The 25,894-nt window shown below is 46.2% G+C and overlaps 1 protein-coding gene across 1 annotated transcript in view; it reads right to left on the bottom strand.

Moving 5' to 3' along the window:
- Nucleotides 1-25,894, bottom strand: part of SND1 (staphylococcal nuclease and tudor domain containing 1) — a 419,879-nt gene that overhangs the window by 336,446 nt on the left and 57,539 nt on the right. Inside the window, exon 10 of the mRNA XM_052638359.1 lies at nt 19,350-19,463. Coding sequence (XP_052494319.1) covers nt 19,350-19,463 — 114 coding nt within the window. The remainder of the gene's footprint in view (nt 1-19,349; nt 19,464-25,894) is intronic.

Genomic DNA, 25,894 nt, shown 5'->3' with positions numbered 1-25,894 from the left:
AATGATTTTCTCTCCCTATCCCCAGAGGAGACAGAATATGCAATAATGTTTTATAGGGAAAGAGCTTTCCAGAAGGGAAGTATTCAAGAAATGAGTGGCTACAACATCTTTATTATGAAATAACTGAAAATTCCCCAAACTGTTAAAAGAATGACTGTTTCAAGCAATTCCTAAGGCAGACTTAACAAAATTTATAGCTACAAGATTTTATTTAGGTTAGATGCCACTTCTTTTAACCATAAGACCCCCACTCAGAATCCATCTCACCAGATTCTCACATCTACGACAGCCACCCAGAAAACCCTCACACAAAAAAGGTGGTACTCAACCCGAGTGGCACATCAGAAGCATCTGAAGAGCTCTAAGGAAGGGGGCAGGAGGAGAGAGAAGCTCCCATTCTTGGAAGCGGGATCCAGTCTTGGAAATTCTGACTCAGTAGACCTGGGCACATAAGGTTTTTTAGAGATCCCTAGATGATCTGATGTGCAGTCAAGGGCTGAAAATCTCTGCATTAAAAGCATCGACACTTAACATTTCCACTCTGCATTGCTCTACTGATTGAGCCGTGCTGCTACAGAGTCAGACCATAATCGGTTCTGTTCCATGACACACAGATGAGTTACTGTGATTCTTTGGGGCTGTAATTTAGTGGAGTTGCGACACTGATGAGTTCATGGCTTTGTTTCTCATTAATCTTTTACTGTGTTCCAAGCTGTGTTTGCTTTTCTTTCCATGATTCCAAATCAACATGTTTAAAAAAAAAAAAAATCTGTGTTTAAAAAATATCCAAGCTGCAGTCTTCTTTTTGGTTAGCTTTTTGCCTTCAAAAGATGCTTGATGAATAAAAGATCCCAGCCATTTCCAGCCCAACCCTCCCCCCAACCCCAACACAGAGGCACCGCCAAGCATGTGTCCATTACAAACAAATATAGCCAGTTTTCCTTACAGCAGGAGAGACTGCAGAAACCTGTTTTACCCTGAGTCTTAACACCTAAGATCTGTGCTTGCAGGCAACAAAAGGAATTTAATTATGGAGAGCAACCTGAACACTGGCTCAACAAAGAGGGATCTGCCAAAAGCTGCTGATGTGCTACCGACTAGCAAATACTGGGGGTGGTGGGTAGGGGTAGGAGGGAGGGTGTACGTGTACATGAGAAGGGTGTCTCCCCACCCAGAGGCTCTCTCCTCACCAATCTTTTCACCACGGTGATTTCAGGACTTGGAACCAAGATCTGTCATCTCCTATCAGAGCAGCATCTCAGAGGCCATGATTATCGGCAATTACCCAGGCAGAGGCACGTGCTGAGGAATTTCTAGAACACCTTGGCCAGGAAATTAATCATAACAGAAACTCTCACGCCTCAGACAAGAAAAACCCCCAGAGCAAGAGGTCTTGGTCCAATTTGCTACATGGCATTTTCATTTCTACATCTCTTCCATGGTCCTTCTGGGATTGGGGGTTGGGGGATGGGGTCAGGATGCTAAGTCTTATCCACTGATCAGCTATATACACTCAGTGAGTTACTGGCCTTTGGAGGGGGCATTTTGGGTGGATTTATTACCACCTACCCAGGGGGAGGGACAGCTAGAGGCTTCATTAAATCAGAAGAGCTCAAAGCTGTCCCTTGGCGGTGCAGGCCAGAAGCCGGCAGATGATTATTACCAAAGAAATCATGGCGGTTGTCTGGCCCTCAGAAAGCACCCAGCACTGGGGAGAAGCACGTTATTAAAAAAGACAATAAAATAAATAAATCAGCCTTCTGGGTTCACATAAATATTTTGCTAATCAGTTAAAGGACAGTAAAGGGAATATAGAAAGAGTGCCTAACATTTAATGGGATTTGGGAAAAATATTACACTTTCCAGAAGTTACTCAAGTGAGACAAGGAGTCTATGAGCTAAAATTACTTTTTCAAATGGCCAGTATACTCATTTCTTCTTCAGGACCACAGGGAGGAACCCACACACATGACACCGTATCACAAATGATCACCAGCCTGGCCTGTTCTTTCCCTTCAGAAAGAAACTGCAGCCTCATTTCACCACAAACCCACCGCTCTCAGGTTCATCAGCATCAAACCAGGGGGAGCCAATGTCACTCCAAGCGACACACCTGTGCACAAATTAAAATCTCTCCACTCACACTTCCTGCGCACAGACACAACTAAGCCTGGAAGTGTCCTTCCAAAGCCCTCTACCAGTTCTTATGGCAGCCCTCCAGAGCTCGAGCGGAGCAGGGAGAAAGTTTATCAAGTGGAGGAAGGAAGAGGGAGGAGCATGTGTCATACAGGATACCTCCGACAGACTGGCAACTCAGCTCTCATCCCTCCATCCTCCCCTGGTCTCCTCTGTTCCCTGGACCAGGATTTATCATCTCGAAAGGATGGAGAGATATGAAGAAAAAATAAATAAACAGCAAATAGTAAATAGATGCAACTTTAATTTGGGGTCCTCTGACCTCTGCTGATGGTCAGACAAGTAACTGATCCTGAAAGAAACAGCTCTATGTGATCACAACTGTTCTGTCCCTGGCCGAGAGGACTCCCTGGGAGTAACCAGTCTTGGGGCAGGGATTTGAGGGTGGGGGAGAAACCTGCCCATAGCAAGTACTGATCCTCAGAGAAAACACACACACAAAAAAATATGCAATAAAAGTGCATTTGAACAATTGAGAGGAACTGTCTTCTGATTATACGATGTTAACCATGTGAAGTAACTTCTGGGTCACTGCATTATACACTTGATGCACCCAAGGCACCAAATCAGAGTTTCTGACCAGGTAAAGAATGCAACTTCCCTGGTGGCTCAGACGGTAAAGCGTCTGCCTACAACACTGGAGACGCAGGTTCAATTCCTGGGTTGGGAAGATCTCCTGGAGAAGGAAATGGTAATCCACTCCAGTATTCTTGCCTGGAAAATCCCACGGACCAAGAAGCCTGGCAGGCTACAGGCCATAGGGTAGCAAAGAGTTGGACACGACTGAGCGACTTCACTTTCACTTTCAAAGAATGCAACAGCTCAGCTGCTGAGGGCCAGGACATGGAGAGCACCCAGCACACCTGGGCCTGGGTGACAACGGCTACCTTTTGCCTGAGAGTGTATTTGAGATGCTGGCTGTAGCTCATTACCTCAGCGATTTGAGCCTGACCTCTCTGCAAACACACCACTTCTTGAGATCAGACAAGACTCTGTAGCCAGTGCTGAGGTTTCACATAGAGACAGCGGAACAGCAGAGAAGCTGCATGTGTCTCCTTTCCTGGAACCTTGAAGGAGCAGCACCCTCCTCAGGGTGGCGGCGTTGCTGCCTGTGTGGTAAGTCACTTCAATCGTGTCCAGTTCTTTGTGACCCCATGGGCTCTCACCCACCAGGCTCCTCTGTCCGTGGGATTCTCCAGGCAAGAATACTAGAGTGGGTTGCCATGCCCTCCTCCAGGGGATCTCCCCAACCCAGGGATCGAACCCATGTCTCCTGCATTGGTAGGCAGTTTCTTTACAACTAGCGCCACCTGAGAAGCCCGGCAGCATTGGTAATACTGCTTTAAATTAGCAATAGTATAATATCCACTGGTCAGCGATGCTGCTGTAGCTTAGTTAAATATAACTGCTTCCTATACATTTACCTGGGGATAATCGTTTTTATCACAATAGGCTGCAGTGTAATAACCTACAATGTAATTGTGCAAATGTGCACAAGGGCATGCACGGTGGAAGGAAGTCACTGACAGAGCAGCACATGGGGCGAAACAAATAAACACTGCCAGCCGTGCTCACAAAGCTGCCACGGGAGCCTTTGTGTTCCCATTAAAGTGTCTCCCCATGTCCCAGCCAGGGCAACAGAAAAGAGCGGTGGTCCCCGGGAGAAGATTTACCATCTATTCCACGCTTTATTTCAGAAGCAGCAAGTTCAGTTGCTGGTGGGGTGGGGAGGGAACCATTCTGGCAACAAGACACAAAGAGCCTGAACCACAGCCTGCTTCTAAATAACACAAACAGTTAAGGAATTAGGTGATTAGAGAGCCTCCGGCCAACAGGGTGAAATATCAGCCCCTCTGGGAGCTCATCTGCAGTGGGAATCTCCTGCACTGTGTTACAGCAAAACCCGCCCAAGAGCAGCCTCGGCTCTGAATGGACCTTTTCCTGCTTTCTACTCCAGGCAAACCTTCTTTTTTATGAATAAGAATAACTGTAAAGATCAGAAACAACTTATCCTCACAAAATTGGTGGAAAATGGTAAATTACGGTAGATCCACATTATTTAAAACAGCACAGCCACTAAAAATCATGTTTTAGAAAATTATCTAAAGGCCAGGGGAAGTGCTCCGCTACAAAACATGAACACAGAAGCAGCTAAGAAGGTTCTGAGATATTAACAGTGGTGATGTTGCCTCTTGATGGTGAGATATAATTTATATTTTCTTCTCTCAAAATTGTCCAAAATTTATAGAGTATGTTTCATTTATAACAAGGGAAAAAAATGTCTATGGTAGGGAATGTATGTAAAAATGAAATCAGAAACTTAAGCCATCTAATGGGGTTACGGTGTGAAAATAATCAAGTATCCAGTTCCTGGGGGGTGTGTGGCGGGGGGGAAGAGAGTGGCTTCCCAGGTGGCGCAGGGGTAAATTATCTGGCTGCCAATGCAAGAGACGCAACAGACACAAGTTCAATTCTTGGGTGGGGATGATACCCTAATGGCAACCAACTCGAGCATTCTTGCCTGCAAAATTCCATGGACAAAGGAGCCTGGCGGGCTACAGTCTATGGAGGGTTGCAAAAAGTTGGACATGACTGAGCACATACAATGCAAAATCCAGAAGCAGAGGCTCAAAGGGCTCAGAAACCTGTACAAAGCTGACAAGTACTGATATCCTTTATTAAAAAGGGAAAATCCAATCTCTTCATGGAGTTGGCCTGACTCTTCTCAAATAGTGGAATTACTGCCACAAAAACTCCATATAGAAGACAAAAACATTAAGGGGACACGGTTCACCCACTTTTCTGATGTTAAACACTCAGCAGAAATGTAAATTCAAATCTCTCTTGATATCCATTACAGTACTTCCAAAACAGTTGCAGGAAAACACTTTCATTGGTAAAAATAAGTTGAAATAAGAAAACTTGCGTTGCAAAGACAACCAGTTGCAGCTTCTGGTAGCTGGCAGAAATTCTGAAAAAAACTAGAGTTTGGAGGGAAGTTCACCCAACTTAAGGGAGAGGGTCACCAACCTGTCCGGCCAATATGAAAGTCCAAGAGGTACACATGAAGACAAGTAAAACAGATCTCAGTTGGGATTCTGGTTCCTCCGCTTACTGGAGAAGGCACCTTGAACCAGTTCTCAAATCTTCCCAAGCTTCTGTCTCCTTGTCTCTCTCACAGGGGTGGGGTGGAGCTAGCACAGGCCCTGAGCCCCACACTCTGCCTGGGCCATGTGGGCACCCAGGGCACCCGAGCCTTCCTCAGGATCCTCAGTGCAGCAAACCCCTGCACTTCCAATTCTGTGGACAATAAACAGACTTCCATACGAGAGAGAAAAGACCTGGGCTCATAAGAACCTTCCAGTCTTCTTGGCATTTGGACTTTGTATCATGAAAGAATATATCCACAAAGTGACTTTCAGACCACATCTCTGAGTTCTTTTAGTGTGAATCAATTAACCTAACAGATAGCACTTCTCAATGTGAAAAACTCAGAGCAGAGCCCTAAACAGAAGCTGAGCTGAGCAGACGACCTTCCCTAAGACCTTAAAACAGGAATGAGCTTGCCTCCTCCTCAGCCTTAACACAGAGTTGTCATAACCCTACACTGAACGTGCGCCTGTCTCTATCCAGAAGGCTCTTCAGGATCTTGTGATGGCTGCGTCCTCAACAGTGAGCAAGCTCCTGACTCTGCCGTATGCGCCAGGAAACACCTGGATCTCCTCCCATTCGTTTGCGTGCTGCTTGCACGTGTTGAAGACAAGCACACTCTTTATCCGGCACCCTTACATAAGGTGTGAAGCCAGCTCTAACAGGGCACCACTTCATAAACCTCTTTGCTTTTTACCATGAAGGTCACCCAGAAATCATCAACAGGCCCCCTGCAACTAAACATCAGCTCAAAGGGTACATCGTAGACCCTAAGAGACTCCCTGTTCCCCAAGGAGCTCCATCCTCTGAGGCAGACAAATTTCATCAGGCAGAACTCTCGTATCTCCTTTCACTGAAATCCTCAGATGTTCTAAGCTAAGAAGGGATACATCTGGTTCACAGCTGGCTCTGAGACCTGGGGGGAGAAAAGCTCACCCGGAAAACAGCAGAGATATTACAAACTAAGTCTGGCTCCGGGAAGAAAAATGGTACTGTCAGAGACCAAAATCCTGGAAAAGTAAACCCCCACTTTGTCCCTGCTAGGAGCAACAATCTAGAACACTAGTGTCAAACTAAAATACAACAGGAACACCTGGCAATTGTGCAAAATGAACATTCCAGGCTCCAACCACAGAGATTTGAACACAGGTAGCTTATAAACTACACTGTAGAGAAAACTGATCTAGCCTTGACTCTGGGGTTAAAGCCTGAATTTCACATGAGAACCAGCAGGGTACATGCCTCTGCCTCTGAGCCAGGCCTTGGAGGGAGAGGGAAGGAAGGGAAACCAGAAAGAGAAGGGCTGTGGCAAACCCCTATTCACACTGCAAGTCGGCTGTTCAATTAAAAGATACAGCATTAACAGAGAGCCACTTAATCTTTGTCCTCAGAGCAGTCCTGTGCAAACCCAGAAGGCCAGAGCTCATCTGTAGCAAATGAGAGGCAATAACATTGGCAGCCATATTTGCAGTGAATTTAACAGTTAACAGCCAAATGATTTGCCCTTGTAGAACTTCCTATCAGGGGATACCTTTGAACCACACATATGAACATCATTCTCCTAGCAGGGAAGGGGGCAGAGGTGGAAGAAGCGGACCAAGGTTAAACAGAAGCTAGAAATAGCAATGAGCCCCTCCTCCTCGACTTCTGAACTCCAACTCACTTAAGCGTCACCATAACACTTAAAGGTATACAAGCATGAGGGTGGGCGAGCCAAAAGCTGCTTCCTCAGATTTTACACCCTCAAGTCGCCTGCTGCACTGAGCTCAGTTACCTCTACTACCATGAGGGGCTGTACATCCCCGAATTAGCCATGGCAGGAGGTTGTAACTGAGCGGGTTGTAACTTCAGTGTGGACTGAAAATGAAAGGAGAAAAGGGGAAACTCCTTTCTTAGGTCCTGGCTTCCTCTTATGGTCCTGACCACCACCAAAGACAAAGACAACCAAAGTAACAACGAGGACCAAGCTGGAAAGAGGGCAAGGTCAAGACAACAGCGGAAGAGGGAATGAGAAAGCTGCTGGGAAAAGTCTCTTGAAGCTCCATTGTCTGAGGCCTGCTTCCTCCCACAGGCACCCCAGAAGTGAACCACAGCCTCTAAAGGGGTTTCGAAACCTTCTTTTAAGGCTGAAACCTGACATCACAAATGCCATCCTCTGCTTGACCAAACATTACTCAGGTTCCTCTGAGCTCTCTTCTCTACTGGACCCTGCCTTCTGGCACTGTGTTCACCCCTGTATTGTCCTATTTTAACAACAATCCAACTTTAGCCAGATTTCCCCACCTTTGAGATCTGATCACCCTGGAGATCTGATTGGGTTTCTCACCCTCCACCATCCCCCAGCCCCACTCTTTGCCTTGATTATAAACGTCCACCCTTCTTGTGGCATTCAGGGCCCAATCTCACTCTTCCACTGCAAAACCCCGCTGGAGTGGTCCCTATACCTATCACAATTGTGCTGGATAGAGGGTGCCTTACTGTTCTTTAACAAGTATCATGAATAACTTTTAATACAAGAAAGTCAGAAGGATGTTTTCCTGCCCTGCTGCAGGCACCCGGCACAGCCTCAAGCACTCATTTAAAAGCAGACTCGACTGTGCCTACTTCCTATCAGTATCTACCATCTATCTATTTAGAGAACTGACCAACAAAGATATAAATTATGTAAATTCTTGGAGCAGAGGGATATTGGCCTGCTTTCAATTGTATCAATGAAGTCTTCTAGAACCTAAAATTACAGTGACTAAGCAGCTTAAATGTGGTTATCCGAGAAAAGCAGGGCAAGCCAGTCTGGTTGTTCACATTTTAAGTCGTGAATTCAGGTGAAAGATGCCGCTCCTTCCGGCTGAACCCAAAGCAAGGCAGCCAAAGGGTGACAGTGAACTTCAACTCCATACAGCGTAAATGAGGATGCCCTGCCAGTTCACACAGCATCTGAAACCCCGCCCGCAGGATTTCAGAGCAACATTCAGGGCAAGGGCGATACAAGGGACAACCAGGAGCTCCTTAGAAGGCATGAGTAACGGTAAGAGAATGACCAAGATGCCTGTGCCTGGAGTGACTTCATCATGCAAATCAAAGCCTATTTCCCTGGTGGTCCAGTGGTTAAGGATCTGCCTTGCAGAGCAGGGATGCGGGTTCAGCGCCTGGTCAGGGGGGAACTAAGATCCCAAACACTGCACAGCAACTAAGGCCACACACCACAGCTGGTGAGCCCACATGCCCGGGAGTGCCAAAACTAGAGAGTCCAAGCACCACAATCAGGACTTGGCACAGTCAAATATATCTTTTAAAAAAAGTTTACAAACTCCCTCTCTGAGCTCCAGGGGTGGTAGGGGAAATGACAGAAATCCAAAGGAAAACTAGACTAGCAGGAGCACAAATCTATACTCTCACCATTTAGATACCTGCAGAAATACTTCCAAGTCAAAACACAAAAGCAAACAAAAGAAAGGGCACCAGCTTGCATTAAAACTTTTGAGGACCCTGTTGTGAGGGAGAGAGGGAGATAGTGTATTGGGGAAGGGGTGGGGGGTTGGGGAGGGGAGTAGAGGGGGAGAGACACAGAAAAACAGGCCACCAGTCTCCAGAGTGGCCACAGGAGCAAGGAGAGAGCGTGTTCCCACTTGCGCACATTCAATTATAGTCCAAGACAGAGATATTCAACACTATCAGCTTCTGCCCTGGGAATTCATTTCTCCCTGGGCGATGAGGGTGAGAGATGAAAGGCTGTAGGATTTGATTGCACTGAATTTTCAGTGTGTCAAGTCCCATTTACTACCTCAGGTACCCTAGGTACCCTGGGACTCTATCTTTTAGGATGGAGACATTTCTCTCAAATAGAGTCCCAATGACCATTCTCCCCCTGTGGGATTTTATGAATACCTAATAATAACCAGGGGCCCAGAGAGAAGCTACCTTATGGCTTCTCAACTGAGAAGCTTACATTTTCCGGAACGCTGATACTATAGAGTCCAAGCACCTCCGGAGTAACCGTTAACTCGGTTTGCAAACAGGAGCATCTAGACTGAATGAAGCATTCACTCCTCCACGAGAAGAGGGTTGGAAGCGGGTGAGGGAAGAAGAGGTGAAGCCAAAAGGCTTAAGAGCAAAGAGGCAGGCATGGCAGAGGATCTTGGGAACTGAGGCAGAGCTTGATCAAGCCCAGGGAGGAACCCAGATGTTTTCTGGAAGAAAACGCTGAGCTGTTAGTTTACTAGCAAAGGGCTGAGATGACTTCTTAGTGCTTTATAAGAAATAAGAAATAAATAAAATAAGCTGCTTTGAGTGAATGTCAAGTCTCCCTCCTCTTAAAGTACAAAGTGTTAAGAATAGAAAGAAAGTGTTAGTCACTCAGTTGTGTCTGACTCTTTGTGACCCCACGGACTGTAGCCCGGCAGGCTCTCCTATGCAGAGAATTCTCCAGGCAAGAATACCAGAGTGGGTTGCCATTCCTTTCTCCAGGGGATCTTCCTGACCCAGGGATGGAACCTGGGTCTCCTGCATTGCAGGTGCATTCTTCACAGTCTGAGCCACCAGGGTACAAACTGTCCTAACATTCCTGGCTGTCCCAATGGCCAAACCAGCCAGGGGAGCTGGCTGCCACCCATCCCATGCAGAACACAGCATGCTCCTTCAGAGGCCACACTAAGAGGGAGAGGGGGGCCAACAAGTCTAGGGTGGGCGGTACATCCGCACCCCCACCCATAGGTTCCCACTCCAGCCAGGGCCTGAGGGAGCCGGCCTGGGCCAGTGGCACACCAGCAGCCCCTCTGCAGACATCCACCAACAGCTTCTGCAGGGCAGGCTTTCTAAAACAAGCACTTCCAGCTGCATACGCAGACGCTGAAGGCAGTTCTGTATGAAAGGATGTGGCTTTCTCCTGTTTCCAGACCATCTCACAGAATACGACAGCACATTTTAAAAAAAAAGAAAGCGAGGCCTTCCTACCAGCCCCCCTAGTAATGAAGGGGAAGACGTCTTAGTGTGTAGAGCGGGCAACTCAGAAAGGCCAGTACCGGTATATTCTGCCCCAATTATGAACCATGAGGAGCCAGTGAGAATGAAATGAGACATTACACAAACATGTGAGTATCAAAAACTATGGGCCAGCGAGTGAGCTGGCAACTACTGCTATTTTCGCTTGTGTGCTCAGGCATCCCTTCAGTGGGTTAGCCAGAACCAGCAGGACAGCAAAAGGAACCAAATTCTTGGACTGACATCTGAACACGGAGACTCAGCAGACGCCCCAGAAAGGGGATGTTTCTGTTTAGCCTCACGAAGGGCCCGATACAATGAGACGAGGATAAAGGAGATGACATCCACTGGCTTCTAGCAGAGAAGTGAAAAAGTAAGGAGCACAAAGTCTCTGTGATGTCTTCACAGCTAATCCAAATGGAGCTCCTCCTGGTGAAGCAGCGCTGTGCCAAGGCTGCTACCAACATGCAGTCAAAAACAGGCTTGGATCACAAGAGGTAGTGAGATGAAGGCCTATAAAATGTGAACAACCCATAAACTGGCTGTGCATTTCAAGGGAGGACTGAAATGAAAAGTGACATTAAAAATATGCCTAAGCAATAGACCTGTCATTTGCAGGGGGTGGAAAGCAAGCATCTGTGTCCTTCAGCTTCCCCTTCTTATCTCGGTTCTGAAAAGCCTTTTCCCCAGCAGTGACGTGACCTGATGCTGCTTCATCCACAAGCCACCATCCATCTAAAGTCCACCTTGTGACCACACCAGGCATATGCTGGTCAGGTTCTGAGACTCAGCTTCTACGATTACAAACATCGTACTAATCAAAATAATTTCCCAGGTCCACAGTGCCTATAATACATGAGGAAGTGGAACGTTTGGGGTTTTTGAACTGAACACAATTTTCCCAGTACAAAGCTAATTAGTCCACCAAGGAATGAAACCTCCAGCCTTGGCCTGCAGAAGTGCAAGGTACTGGATGGCTGCACTAAACTCGCCTTGAATATAAATGTTATGGAAAAAAAAAAAAGTAATTTATCTAAACACAGTGTAGGTAGCTCTCCAATCAGTATCTCATAAATAAAGAGAGAAAGATGAAGGGAAAGCTTCTCTAATTGATTTTAAAATTAGTTCCATGCAAAGAAATAATCTGACAACCAACAAGGTCGACAACAGGAAAAAGACGGCCCTCAGGGGGAAGCGCACGCCAAAACTCCAATGAATCGAGACCTCTGAACTGCTATGAAAGAGGGATTATTTGGGAAAGCCTGAGTAAGAGAAGACGTGTTAAAAAAAAGTCAGTTGGGGACCAATCTGCAAAACACTTAAAATCCTGAAATTAACCCCTCTGGTGGCCTGAACCCAATCTGCCCCACACTAATGAAATAGCATTATGGGGAAAACCACTGCTCAGAGAGAGGCAGGGCTCGTCACCCCAATGGCGGCAACTAGATTGAAACCAGGAGTGGGGAAGAGGAAGTGCCTGCAGAAAACCAAGCCATGTGTGACATGACCATCAAAACAAGCAATCCAATTAGGAAGAAGGAAAAAACCGACTGCAAAAACTCTCTCCGGGGGCCTTTCGACACCAATACACTGGTCCAAGTTGCCATGGCTAGCAGAAGCAGTCGAGGAGATTAGCGATGGTTTGGGAGTGCTACAAATGATGCCACTCAAAACTAATGTATGGATTAGGTCTTCAGCCTCAGCAGATACGTCGATTTAAACATCTGTTAAAAGCCTCCAGTAGCCACAGCACTCTGCAAGCTTTGGAAATAGAGGGGAGAGGAAGCCAAGGAAACCATACCATTACTGCCGACAGTGGAGTTTAGGCATCACAGCAGGAAGTGGGCTGGGACAGAAATCATCAGAAGAAGAGGATACAGAGAAAGGGAAGGACTGTGTATGGAAATATCTGGTCTAAAGAGGATTTCAAGAACCAGGGCAAGAACGAGGTTTACCTCAGCACAGCAGCTGTTTTCGATGGTCACAGGACAGTAAACACGATGGGGCTGTCAACTCTGGAAACAAGCGAAGATTACCGCAGCTCACAGGACTGAAGAGAGGCAATAAATAAGAACAAAGCAGTGCTGGGACGACTTAGATAAATTGAAAATACGGAAGTGTATAGTAGTGATGATTAAATGAAGGGAGAAGAGAGAGAGAGAGAGACGGATTGAAAGACATCAATGCACATGGCTTGGGGAAGGATTAACCAGCAAGATCCACTAGGAGACTGTTAAACTCCCCCCAAAATTATTTGCCCGGGAGAGGCATGATCATGGGAAAGAGGATGCGTTAACTACAAGGAACAAAAGAAAATATAATTTGTAACAGAGAGAAAAAAACTAAATCAAAGGCAAATAAGCATTTGTTGTCTTCTCCAGGATATAATTCACTTATACAGACCAGTGGAACGTACATTTTAGGAAACTCTGGATATAGCTCTATCTAAATACAAGTTTGAGTAAACTCCAGGAGGTGGTGATGGACAGGGAAGCCTGGCATGCTGCAGTCCGTTGGGTCACAAAGAGTCGGACACGACTGAGCGACTGAACTCAACTGAAATACATATATGGGGCTTCCCTGGTGGCTCAGTGGGTAAAGAATCTGAATGTGATGCAGGAGACACAGGAGACGTGGGTTCAGTCCCTGGGTCAGAAAGATCCCCTGAAGTAGGAAATGGCAACCCACTCCAGTATTCTTGCTGAAAAATCCCCTGGACAGAGAAGCCTGGTGGGCTACAGTCCAAAGGGTCATAAAAAGTCGGACACGACTGAGTGACTAAGCATGCAAATATATATATATATATAAAATATATAAAAATAAATAGTGTATCTATATATCTCCACTCAAATATGAAATGTCTTGACCCCAGTGACCGCTCCAGCCAAGCAACAGGTATTGATCTTTAAAAAACAACAGCATACATCCATCCTGGAATCTTAAATAGATGAGCTAAGGCCAAGCCATCGTCTCCTAATAGTAATTTTTTTTTTTTTTGAGTCCTCTAACAAAGAAGTTTCAAGTGTTCTTCTCAAAAACACTCAGATAAACGAATCTGAAACGGGCACAGGATGCCTCTGCCGGTGCTCAGACACATTCTGTGTCTTTTGATCACTGTGCTGCAGTCCCCAGATCTCTCCATTAGAAACCGGTGTGATGCTAGGTCCATTTCAAAGAGCTTCTGCTTTTCTCCAAGGTGCTCAATGCCAGGCTGGCCCTCCCCAACCTGCTGTTTGCCTTATGCTCCCAGTCACACACTGAGATCCCAGTTTACTGGTTTGTCCCTGCTCCATGCAGGGACTAGTCCCACAGCTTCCTGTTGGTATGCATCTCAGAGGCAGCATCATCTGTTTTAGGGTCCCAGGAAAAGCTTGAGCCTTCAGAAATCTAAACTAAAGGGAATAGGTTGAGAAACCACTTTTAATCGTGTTTAAATAGCAAAGCACCCTGGGTTTCTGCAAAGGGAATATTACCACCCAACCAACGTGCCTCTGAGGAAATGCCCTTAAAGCATCGCAGGGCATCACTAGTAATGTGCCTGCCTGCAGCCCTGGTCTCCCGTCACCTGCCTTCAGGGCAGACCCAGTGAGGTCAGGCCTGGGAAACAAAACCCCCAACAGGCAGCAGTGACTCTGGGAGACTAGGCAGACTGCAGCTTTAACAAAACTCATCCTACAGTGCCCAGGTCTGAATATTTAGAGGCCCTGCTGTGAAAGAACACTTCCGCGGTAAGTTAGTTAAAGGGAAGAGGCTGAAAGGGTGATGGAAACCAATACAAGTTGAAAGCATGAAACCACACATGAGATGGGGGAAGGGTTTCCCCACTTCCCAGAGTGAGTGAGTGAGTGAGAGTGTGTGTGTGTGTGTGTGTGTGTGTGTGTGTGTGTGTGTCTCGTTGCCCACTACAATAGCACTGCATGACTGGACTCCATGGGGAAACAAGTCAGCCCCTTCATCGGATGCCCAGGGGCTGTATTTCCTTTGTCATTAACACTCCAAGTGTAACACAAAGCGCACAGCAGCCCTGGGCAATAGAGCACTAGGTTTTCCAGCTTTAGATCAAAGCCAAAAGCTCTCTAGGAAGTCCTGAGATTGCACAATGTGTTATCTCCTTTAAGCAGTAGCTCGGAAAACCCACAGCCTTTCTCCAAGATTAAGCACTTGTATCTCTGTGGCAAACAACGGGATAACACAGACTACACCTTTAGCGAGGGCTTCCCAGGTGGCGCAGTGGCAAAGAACCCATCTGCCGACGCAGGAGATGCAAGAGACGCGGCCTTGATCCTAGGGTTGGGAAGATCCCCTGGAGGAGGAAATGGCAACCCACTCCAGTATTCTTGCCTAGAGAATTCCATGGACAGAGGAGCCTGGCGGGCTAAAATCCATAGTCACAAAGAGTCGGACAAAACTGAGTGACTTAGCGCACACACCCCTCACCTTTAGAGAAATCCTGATACGTGTTCAGGTCCACAGAAATACCACAAACTGATGTCCAAACAGGATCTTAGCCGAAGGAGCTACATCTCCAAAGAGCTAACACTGGATCTTCCCTAAATAACCCAATACTTTGGTGTCACAGAAATAGAATCCACAGCATCTGACACTGTACTCCTTCTCAGGGAGACACTACACTCTCTAGCTTCTAACTCTGTCACATGTTCTAGCAACAAATCAAGCTCTAACCACAATCTGGGAGCCATGGCTACTCCTGAATTCCCTGTACTACTAGAAAGGAGCTGCAGAGAATGAAAGCAGTTCCTTTGATCATGCAGTTCTGTCCAGAGCCCTTCCTCTGGCTGCAATTAGAAAGTAACCAAAAGGGGGGAGTGGAAGTACAGCTAGCCTTGGGCAAAACTTCCTTGCCTTCATGTATAATGTAACAGAAATGAATTTGTCTCTGTGTGTAAAGAAAGGAAAATCCAACTTGCACTACTATCTTCACGATAGAGATGTCTCAGAAGGTCTGTGTGAGCTGATGCCACACGAGTTTTCAGGGTATGGAGAAGATCAACATTAGAAGCATCTCCCCATCATCACCTGAAGGACAAGCCCCCTTGGGTCGTCACCTGGGCGCCTGGAGGAAGGAGGCTGTGCGTAGCAGGAGTCGCTGCATGCCACCCGCCTGCCCGTGAGGAAGCTCCAGCTTGCAGAGACTTGCCCCTACCTCTCCTCTTCCCACTCCCTCATCTGCACCTTCTCCACTCTGCTCTTTTGTTTAGAACGAGCTCCAATACCATAAGCTGCCAAGTTACTTTTTCTCCATTTCAAAGCCACTGACACCCTCTCCCGAAAGTGTCGCAGACTTCAAGAGAAGGCAGTCTCCTAAGGGTTTCATTCAATGCCCGCCATGGTCCATCTGTCATCTCCAAACAATGGCCACACAACCTTCGTTTCTGTAACTTCGAGACCACCCTCCCGTTCCCAAAATACACCCTTGACGTTTTCTTCGGAGAGTCCATCAGGGCTGTTCTAACTAGGACAGCCACATCATCTTGTACACACTGTGCCGTGAATGAGGGCACCTGGCCAGGGGCACAGAGGGAAAATGGGAGCTGAAATCCAGCCTCCACTCTATTTGCCAAGCTGTGTGCCCCGACCTGAGGCTGCCCGAAGCAAGGGACGGTCTTCTCGAACTTGCATAAGGGTACGATATGGCCTCACAGATGTCCAGACATCTACACCTTCAGCACTTGATTGGACTGCCCTTGTAGTAAAGAAACTGTACAGTAAAGTACAGTAAGGAACACTAGGGAATCCAAGGACTCCAAAGGGACTCCTTGCCTAGTCATTGCACACACATAGTTAGAGCCTGGCTGGGATCCCTGGGTGACGCCTATTCCTACACCTATACTGTAAATCTAACATAAGCATCAGTTAGGTCTTCCACTCACTGTGAGAGTTCCAGGGGAAGTAGAAAGGCAAGAACTTGACTCCTCTAGTGTAGAGGCTGCTAGAGCCACACCCACAACCCTGCATTTGCTGCTCCCTTCGCCTCCAGGCGAGCTTTACCAAAAACAAAACCAGAACCCCTTGCTACAGATCAGTTTTCATCTTAGCATGATTTTCCTTTATAGATGCAAAGTTACTTTCATGTTTTATAAATGCAAGCCACCAACACAAGCACACTCAAATCTGAAAGGTGTCATCCCTTAAAATTCTTCAAGGCAAAAGAAATCTAAAAACCATGGCATAGATGTTTTCAAACTGTGGCCCATGCCTAACTCCCAAACCCATTTCTTACTCCCCCACTTCCCCCACCCCTACCCCGGCATTAAGTATCCTCTATTCCAATCATACAAAACTGCCGGCAGTTTACCACATGGCCCGCAGTCTCTTTTCATGACTATGTGTGACCTGCCCTGCCTGTACTGTGCACCACAGAGCATCACACCACACGTGCATCATCCACAGTGGCCACCCATTCCCTAGGACCAAACTCATCCGATTCTTGTCATTGCTGCTGTCTTGGTCAGAAATTGTCTTCTCTCCATTTTTTACCTAGCTAACTCCTAGTCAGCCTTCAGGCCTTAAGAACCTTCCCAGATTATGCATTCCTATAAATGCTAACCTTTTCTTCCACAGCACGTAACATAAACGCACTTACGTGCGTATGTCCCCTACTAGACTTTGGTAAAGTTCCATGAGAGTAGTTTTAGGAGGGTTTATTCCCCATGGCATCCCCAGCACAACACCTGGTACAAAGTGGGAAAGAACTGATCAAAGACATGAACCTATTCATCAGAATCCCTCAACCTGTGCTGTCTAATAACAATAGTCACTACACACCTGTGGCTCCTGAACCCCAGAAATATGCTAGGATGAACTGAGATCCAAGTATAAAATATACACCAGATTTCTAAGACACCGTAAAGATAAAAGTTAAATATCTCATGAATTTTTTATATTCATTAAATGTTGAAATGTACTGTTTTGGATATAGTAGGTCAAATAAGCTGCATTAAAATTAATGTTCTTTAAAACAGAGCTACTAGACAATTTTAAATAACACACAGAGCTCACATTTGTGGCTTGCATTATGCATCTATTAGACAGTGCTGGTCTAGGAGGCTCTTTCTCCCACCTGCTTACTTCTCATCCATGAGCGCTCAAGAGGCTAGTAAGCTGTTCCCCAGAAGACTTCCCCAGCACCCACCACAACAGGGCTCCGCACAGCACCTCCATCATTGTACTCAAAGGGGGTTATATTCATCTCTTATGTGACCCTCACTAAGATCTTCCAAAGGAATTTAATGAACCAGTAAGGGAACTCATTCCTCAATTCACTCAAAAGCCATATGTTGACTCTTAAGCTGAGCCTCACTTAAAGCTTTCTTAAAATGGAGGAAGATCTCAGGAATGAAGAGGAGTTTGAAATAAGCAATAACCTACCTTGGTAAAGAACAAGAAATTTTACAAACAGGACCCTGCCTAAACTAGGAAATATATTCCAACAATTTTCCGTTGTCCACTCGCTAAGGGAAATTCACCCCATTACCCCCTGAGAAGTTACAAAGGATTCTACCAAAAACATAAACTTCTCACCGGTAGTTTATCACCATCAACCTGCTGCAACACCCCCACAACCCTAAAAACTGCTTAAAATTCAGCTCCTGAATCTACTTTAACATAATGCTTTGGCTGATGATGCAGGCACAAAAATTAACGTTCAAGAATTCCAAAGTTGTGGTTGCTGTGGGAACCTTAATTCCAACTGCATGGCACAGATGCAGAAGTGTGGACTACTCCCAACACTGATAAAATTGGAGATGTATATTTACTCTGTGCAATGAGGCAGAGCTACAGTTACTGAGAGAACCTTATTTTGGCATTTCTAAGCTTTCGTGCATTTAAATTCTCAAGCTTACCACAATACTGTTTGCTGCATTAAAATGCCTCCTCTATGGGGGAAAAAAGGCTGGGAGGATGGGGGTGGGTGGAGATGAACTGATTGGCCAGACATTCAAAGAATCCATCCTGTATGGATTTCTTATGCATGATTTGATTCAAAAGACAATCACAATATTTTTATTTTACTCTTATGGGCTGTCTATAAACTCTCATACAAATGAAAACAGGGCCTGAATTTCATCTCGCGAATGCACCAAGACACTGGTACATGCAAAACATCAGAAAAGCAAATCTCACATCTCTAAAACTACAAAAGGATACATTAAAAAACCACATGGCACTAAGTTCAACCACACTGTTTAATTTGCCTGTGGCACTGGCTCTCACTGAGGACCCAGTTCTATAACCGATCCACACAGTTACACACTTTAGCTATCAGGAGGCAAAAGCAGGGGCTGGAAAAGATGTCTACAAAACTAAGACAGCCTAACAAACAAAAAACTCAACCACAATCCCTTTCCCCAATCTCTTATAAGTCGTAACAACAGAAAGAAAGTGACCACAAAATTTAAAACAAAACTGCCTACAGTTGTCATCCTAAGCATAATTTCTCAAATTGACATACAAAAATCGTACACATTAGCTAGCCAGGCACCCCTGCTGCCCAAACACCCAGCAAACAGCACAAAACAATGCAACTAACAATTCTAGTCACTACCTGGAAAAGATGAGTAAGTGACCCCAGACTATATATATATACACACCAAGATTTATTTCTTCCTAGAACAAAAACACAGAGCAAATCAAAATGATCAGCAGAACAGGCCTTGCTATCATGCACGTGAGACATGACCCTTCCTCTCCTTATCTCCAGAGAATAAGATCTCGTTAACAAGACTTATTCACCACCTAACATACACCAACCCTAAGTCCTCTCAAGCCCCTTAGCGAAGAATGCCAGTGGGGTCCATCAAAAATGAAGGAGAGCAGTGAGTGTGGTTCAAGAGAAAACAGACTTGCCCAGTGGCAGCTAGGCTGCAAATACTAGGAAATAATACTTCGGTGATTTACACTATTGGTTTGTTCGCGTTCTTCTACACACGAACCACATCTAACTGATCGTCCAGCTCCTCCCTCTTGGTTTCGGAAAAGAGGAGCTGCTGCTTCTCTCGTCTCACCTGTGTATTCTCCCCCTCCAGTCTCGGTGGTCTGATGCTGGACAGGTGGATGGTCTTGTAGTCCCCAGAGTTCAGCTTCACGACAATGGCGTCGGCATTGAGCACCTGCATCACCTGTGGGCAGCAAGAAGGCGAAAATGCTGAAATGTGTCTCAACAGCCCAAATCCCACAGCATGTGTGCTAAGGAGCAAGGCACACCGATCACAGGAAGAAGGCTGAGACCAACAGCCACTGGGATAGATCCAACATCATGCTTTACGGTACAACAACGTTGAAGGAAACTATCCTATTATTAGCAGACCTGAGAGATATGATGATTTCTCAGCAAGGCAGGATCTGTATCACTCAGAAAGATGGCCAAGCTGTTTTATCTTTTGCCCCGACCAAGATTTGTGGGGAATTACAAAGCTTAAGAACTGGAAATCTAGTCTCTACGTGCTACTGAAGATTTTCCTTGAACCAGGTTCTAAGTTAAAATCAAAATGCCTATCACAACATGATTCTAGGGAAAGAGGCAAGGGCTGGATTAGGAGGTACCAGCACTAGATGAGAAAAAACCAAAATAGGACACCCCAACACAGAGCAGAAAAATCAAAGGCAGTGAAGGGCAAAAAGTATTGTCATCTCAGCATGTGAAAGGAGATGCTCCATTGTTGATCTCACCGGCAGAATCGTTAGATTGCTAAGATATGACTTCAACTACTCTGGAGGCCACCTTTTCAGAGCACTACTATGGGGCATCTCTATTTTGGACCCCAAAAACAGCAACACTGGACCCCACTCTCAGCTAGTAACTAACTCCCAAGCTTCCGAGGATATTTATTCAACAGCAAAAGCACAAATATTCCTCTGTGGAGGTTATCAGAACACTCCACCAATGTGCACAGAATAAAATTTCCTCAAAACCACACTCAGACTACATCAGGGTTATAACCAGACCTCATAATTCAGCCAGCAGTCTACAATTCACCCAATTATATTCAGAACTTTTTGTTACAAGGCCATTTGGGGTTTTTTGTAAGTAACACTTCACTACAAGGAAGCTACTGACTACAAAACACAGTCACCATGCACTTCATCTGATGAATCAAAACCCACTCTCCCCACCTTCAATCAGACCCCATCAGGAGCAAACAGGCAGCTCAACAAACTACAGGGTCAGCTGCCACCGTGAGGGAAGACTTGCAAAAGTCCCCTGTCTTTTATATGAAACAAAAGGAGCTAGAGTCTCCTTCGCTGTGGTGGGTGTCACACTGCTAAATCCTAAAATAGTAAAAGAGCCTTCACTAACTATTCCCTGGGAGGCTCACAACCTTTTACAACAGAATATACCCATTTATTTGCAGATTTCTGCAAAATGGCTAGCCTCTACCTTTTCCTGAGAATCAGCCAATCACACAGAAAAAAAAAAAAAAAAGAGTGACTTAAGGGACAATCTGAAGAAGGAGCAAAAAAGCAAACACCAAGTGAGAAATTATACATGACAGGCAATAGCAGGAGGAAAGCACCATCAAACAGAATGAGTGAAAAAAGAAAGATGACAGTTGGAATCAAGCTGTACATCCATGGAGGGCTGACTACTGCTGGTGGATGGGAAGATAACCTGGGGTTTTCACATCATTAGTAATGGAAGCAGTATAGAGAAAAACAGGCTAGGGACCACAAGGATAGTAAAGGGTCTGAGAAAGAGCTCTATAGATTAGGAGAGGGGCAATTATTTTCAAGTTTTAGCTAGGTGTAAGATTAACTTGCAAAACTTGAATGGAGCAATAACCAGGCTCAGATAAGTAGCCATTCTGCTATAACCTTTTCTTAGAGCTGAGAATCACACAAAGGCTGCTGCTGCTGCTGCTGCTGCTGCTAAGTCGCTTCAGTCATGTCCGACTCTGTGCGACCCCAGAGACGGCAGCCCACCAGGCTCCCCTATCCCTGGGATTCTCCAGGCAAGGACACTGGAATGGGTTGCCATTTCCTTCTCCAATGCATCAAAGTGAAAAGTGAAAGTGAAGTCGCTCAGTCGTGTCCGACTCATAGCGACCCCATGGACTACAGCTTACCAGGCTCCTCCACCCATGGGATATTCCAGGCAAGAGTACTGGAGTGGATTACCATTGCCTTCTCCACACAGAAAGGCTAACTAACACTAAAGCCCAGAGAGCCAAAGCCTCAAAACTCACCTGGCCAGAAAACCTCAGTGAAGCCCAAGGGTAATCAAAAGCATGATGTGTGGTTACATGAGGACCAAGCCAAGGTCAGGAATGATTACATAGTAGGGGTGGTCTTGGAACCCTCCAAAACAAAGACCCCCTTACACCAGCCCAGTCATTTTAAGTGCAGAACTAAAAACAACCAAGAATATAGATTCAGTAACTGAAACGAAAAGAGTATATCTGCTACCATTACCATCTAGACACATTAATGCCAAAGTAAAAATGCCCGCCATAATGGAATCTCCCTCACTCCCTAAAGACAGCAGCAGGGGCTTGGCCAACTGACCACAAGAGAAAGACCTCAGCTAATGATTTCCCCATTCTTCGAAATCCCACATGTGTATGAAATGGATTAAAGCAGAGGTCCCCAACTTTTTCAGTGCCAAAGATCAGTCTCATGGAAAACAATTTTTCCACAGACCAAGAGTGGGGGTATGGTTTCAGAATGATTCAAGCACATTACATTTATTGCACACTTTATATCCATTATAATGTCTGCTCATCCAACAGGAGGTACCGGTCCATGGCACAGAGCTCAGGGACCCCTAGATTAAAAGCACAGGGAGGTGGGGGAGGGGACCACAAGGTATCCATAGCTATACTGCTATCCCACCTTCAAACCAAAAGTTCCATAAAGCCATACCAAGCACAATAGCTAGTACAGCGAATCAATACTGCTCCTCCCTCCAGAGGAGGTACAGAACCACTGCCCAACAGACTCGGTAACTGTCAGGCATCTCAACTGCATACACATCGCGGGATTTCCAAAATCTCAATGATGGATCAAGCTGCACCTTCCTCTCCCCGCAAAACCAACTCCTATTAAAGTGTCCACTGCCGGAAACATAGGGAAGCTTCATATGATTAAGACATGAGAAATATCTAGACATTCTCTACACCCTAGTCATGCTCATAGAGAAATAAAACCAGGGAAAGTATCATAGCGCTCACACCTTCACCCTCTGGTTACAGAATGTGAGGCTTGAAGCATACCCCGGTGACAAGTTACTGGTATTCGTCACCCCTTATAACGTGTTAGCAGCCGCAGCAGCAGCGAGCGGCTTCTCTGAGCTGTAAATTTCAGGCCTCAGCAGCAGACTCTCTCTGCTCGGCATCTCCCTGATTAGCAACCTCCTCTTCAGGAACTGTGTGCTCTGACGCTGCCAGCTAAACGAGGCCTGCCTTCCTGGAAAAGCGGGGTGAGGGTGCCTGTCTGTGCATGTGTGCATGGAAGTGGGGTTTATGGGGTGAATTATGCCACTACTGTACTGTCTGGAGAAAAAGCAGCTCCTGGGCAGAGACATGGAAAAAGCAATCAAACAGTAGTTACAGTCACAGAGTACAATAAGTAAAATGCAGAGTGGATTACCATCCAAAGCCTGCTTGTCAGCACCATCACAGACCACATTATAATGGTGATGTTTCTGATGGTGCTTTCCACCAGGGCAATTTGAAGTATGCCCACATCATTGTTCACCTCCTCATACTACTGACCTCGAGTCAACACACACCCCTACTGACCACATGCTCCAAGAGCAGAATCTACACAGAATAAAAGGTCACTAGCTGGACTCGAGATGCAAGCCCTCAACCCAATCCCCTCTGCATTTTTTAGAGTCCAACTATAAAAGGAAAAATGAGAGGCTTAATGATGACGTAGCACAGGCTAAGGTCTGCCACAGGTCAGGAGAATGGCAGAGCACTGTCAGAGGCAGGGGACATCCGTCCGTCACCCTGGCCTCCTGCCACATTCCCCCCATCTGCAGCACCCATCTAAAGAGCTGTGTGCTGAATGCATAGGGCTGCTGCTGCTCAGCTTCTCAAAACACTGCAGCATCTATGGAACATATAGAAAGACCCTCAGAACAGTCCCAGACACAAACACCAGTCCTCCCAAAGCTGCCGAAATTATCAGTACCAGACAGAAAGAAAAGCAACAGCAGCTCAAACAGGGCTCCTACAGGCACCACCTGTGAGTGCCCTTGATGGGGCCATTGGAAAGGGGACACCAAACACCCTTCTTACTCTCTTAACTCAGGACATCGGCTGCTTCTCCTGCTTCCCCAGCTTTCATCTGCCAGGTCTGTTCTCCCCAAGCTAAACCTGGAAGCATTAGTGAAGCCACACTGCAGTGGGGGACATCAGGAGCACCCCACCCCATCTCAGCGATGACCATGGCTCACCGCACAGCCCCCAGAAAACCCCAGCTACCACCCTGCATCCTCACATGATACGAAGCACAACCTGCTGAGGCCAATACCCTTAGGCACCTAAGCGCCAGCCAACAAACTGGAAGCCCTAATAGGTACTTAAAAGGAAGCCAGGCATCAGACAAATTCCCATAGAGCAGCAGCCTACAAAATACCCGACCTGCACTCCTCGTAACTGTCAAGGTCATCAAAAGCAAAGAAAATCTGAGAAACCACCAAATCCAAGAGGAGCCTAATAAGATCTGACAACTAAATTTAGCGTGCTATTGAGGATGAGATTCTGGAACAGAAAACAGACATCAGAGGAAAGCTAAGAAAATCTGACTAAAGTATAGACTTCAGTTGATAATATATCAATACTGGTAACTACTTAGAATCAATGTGCCATAATCTTGTCAGATAATAATAAGGGAAACTGGGGGCGGGGGGGGGGGGCACTAATCTAGGAACTCAGTCAGTCAGTCAGTTCAGTTGTTCAGTCGTGTCCAACTCTTTGTGACCCCATGAATCACAGCACGCCAGGCCTCTCTGTAGTATCTGCCAATTTTTCTGTAAATCTAAAACTGTTCTAAAAAAGCCTTAATTTTAAACGTAGGTAAATGTTTACAAATCTTTTCTAAATTAACCATTTTCTTATCAGCAAGTTAGTTTGCTAATTTAAGCCACAAACCAAGTCTTGACCCCTTTTTGGCTTAAGAGGGGCCACCTTCCTAACCAGAAAGAACATCCCCAGAACTTCTTTTTCATCTCAAAGCCATGTAACCAAAGATCAAGGGAGTAGTAGCTAGTCATTTTTGTTCTCTCCATATTACCAAACAAGAATACAAAAGTCTACACAAAAACACTAAGTATCCTTGCCTAAAAACCATCTTCCTGCTCGTGCTCAGTTGCTCAGTCGTGTCTGACTCCTTACAATCCTGTGGACCGTAGCCCGCCAGACTCCTCTGTCCATGGGATTCTCCAGGCAAGAATGCTGGAGTGGGTTGCCATTTCCTCCTCCAGGGGATCTTCCCAACCCAGGGATCAAACCCACGTCTCCTGCATCTCCTGCTTTAATAGGCAGATTCTTTACCACTGAGCCACCGTCTGTGAAGACATGATAATGAACTCCATATAAAGCCATGACATTTTTGCACAGGAAAAAATCAGCAGGGCCAAACCAAATAGGTACCAGTGCCCCATCCATGGACAGCTTATAACCTGACCTCCAAAACTGGACACGGTCAACAGTATCACACAGCTAACTAAGGGTTCTCCCAGACGAAGCCCCAGAGAGTAAGCTCCCTGAGACAGAAACCACTTCTCATTCTTTTGCATCTTCTCAAAGCACCTAGTTCAGGGCTCTGCTGGCTAAGCAATCAGCTGGTACAGAGAACCAAGCTGGCCGCCTCTATCTAACCAGGCTGAGCAGGGAGAAGACTTAGCCCCTTCGCCCCACCCCCAAGTGTTATTCAGGTCTGTGAAATCTGCAAGGCCCAAGCATCCAGCAGCAGGGACAGGGAAGCCAAGCCACGTGCTCAAGGGACCATATGGCTACAAACAGCACAGATCAGCTAAAACGCCACAGGGAAGGCAAGCAGGAAACTGGCAAGCCACGACAGGCACAAAAGTCTCAAGCAGGCTCAGCTAATCGCTGTGAAGTGAACACATCTCTCTGCTAACCTGGAGAGACAAGGAGAACGTTCCCTAGCACTGCCTTCCTTAAGGGGAGGAGAACGGAAGCCAGTCTTGCAGTTCCCCATGTATCCAGAGAACACCTGGCTGAGTTTCAAGTTTCTCAGGAGTGGGACTCTTGGCCCACACTCCCATCTCCAGCTTTACATCAGTTCCAGAAGTCACCTAGAAGGTCCCAGGGCACAAAGTTAGAGTTCATAGGTCACCTTTAGCAGGCTTTTTTAGCTATTTAGCTATTCTCTGTAAAATTACGAACCCAGCTCTCCTGCATTGTAGGCAGATTCTGTACCATCTGAGCCACCAGAGAAGCCCAAGAATACTGGAGTGGGTAGCCTGTCCCTTCTCCAGGGGATCTTCTTGAACCAGGAAACTAACAAGGGTCACCTGCATTACAGGCGGATTCTACCAGCTGAGCTACCAGGAAATAAATTAATACCTAGGAGACAGTGG

The sequence above is a fragment of the Budorcas taxicolor genome, chromosome 4 (assembly GCF_023091745.1).
Source record: "Budorcas taxicolor isolate Tak-1 chromosome 4, Takin1.1, whole genome shotgun sequence".
NCBI lineage: Eukaryota > Metazoa > Chordata > Mammalia > Artiodactyla > Bovidae > Budorcas > Budorcas taxicolor.
Note: the sequence above shows the minus strand (reverse complement) of the source record. Positions and strands in the feature narration are given on the sequence as shown.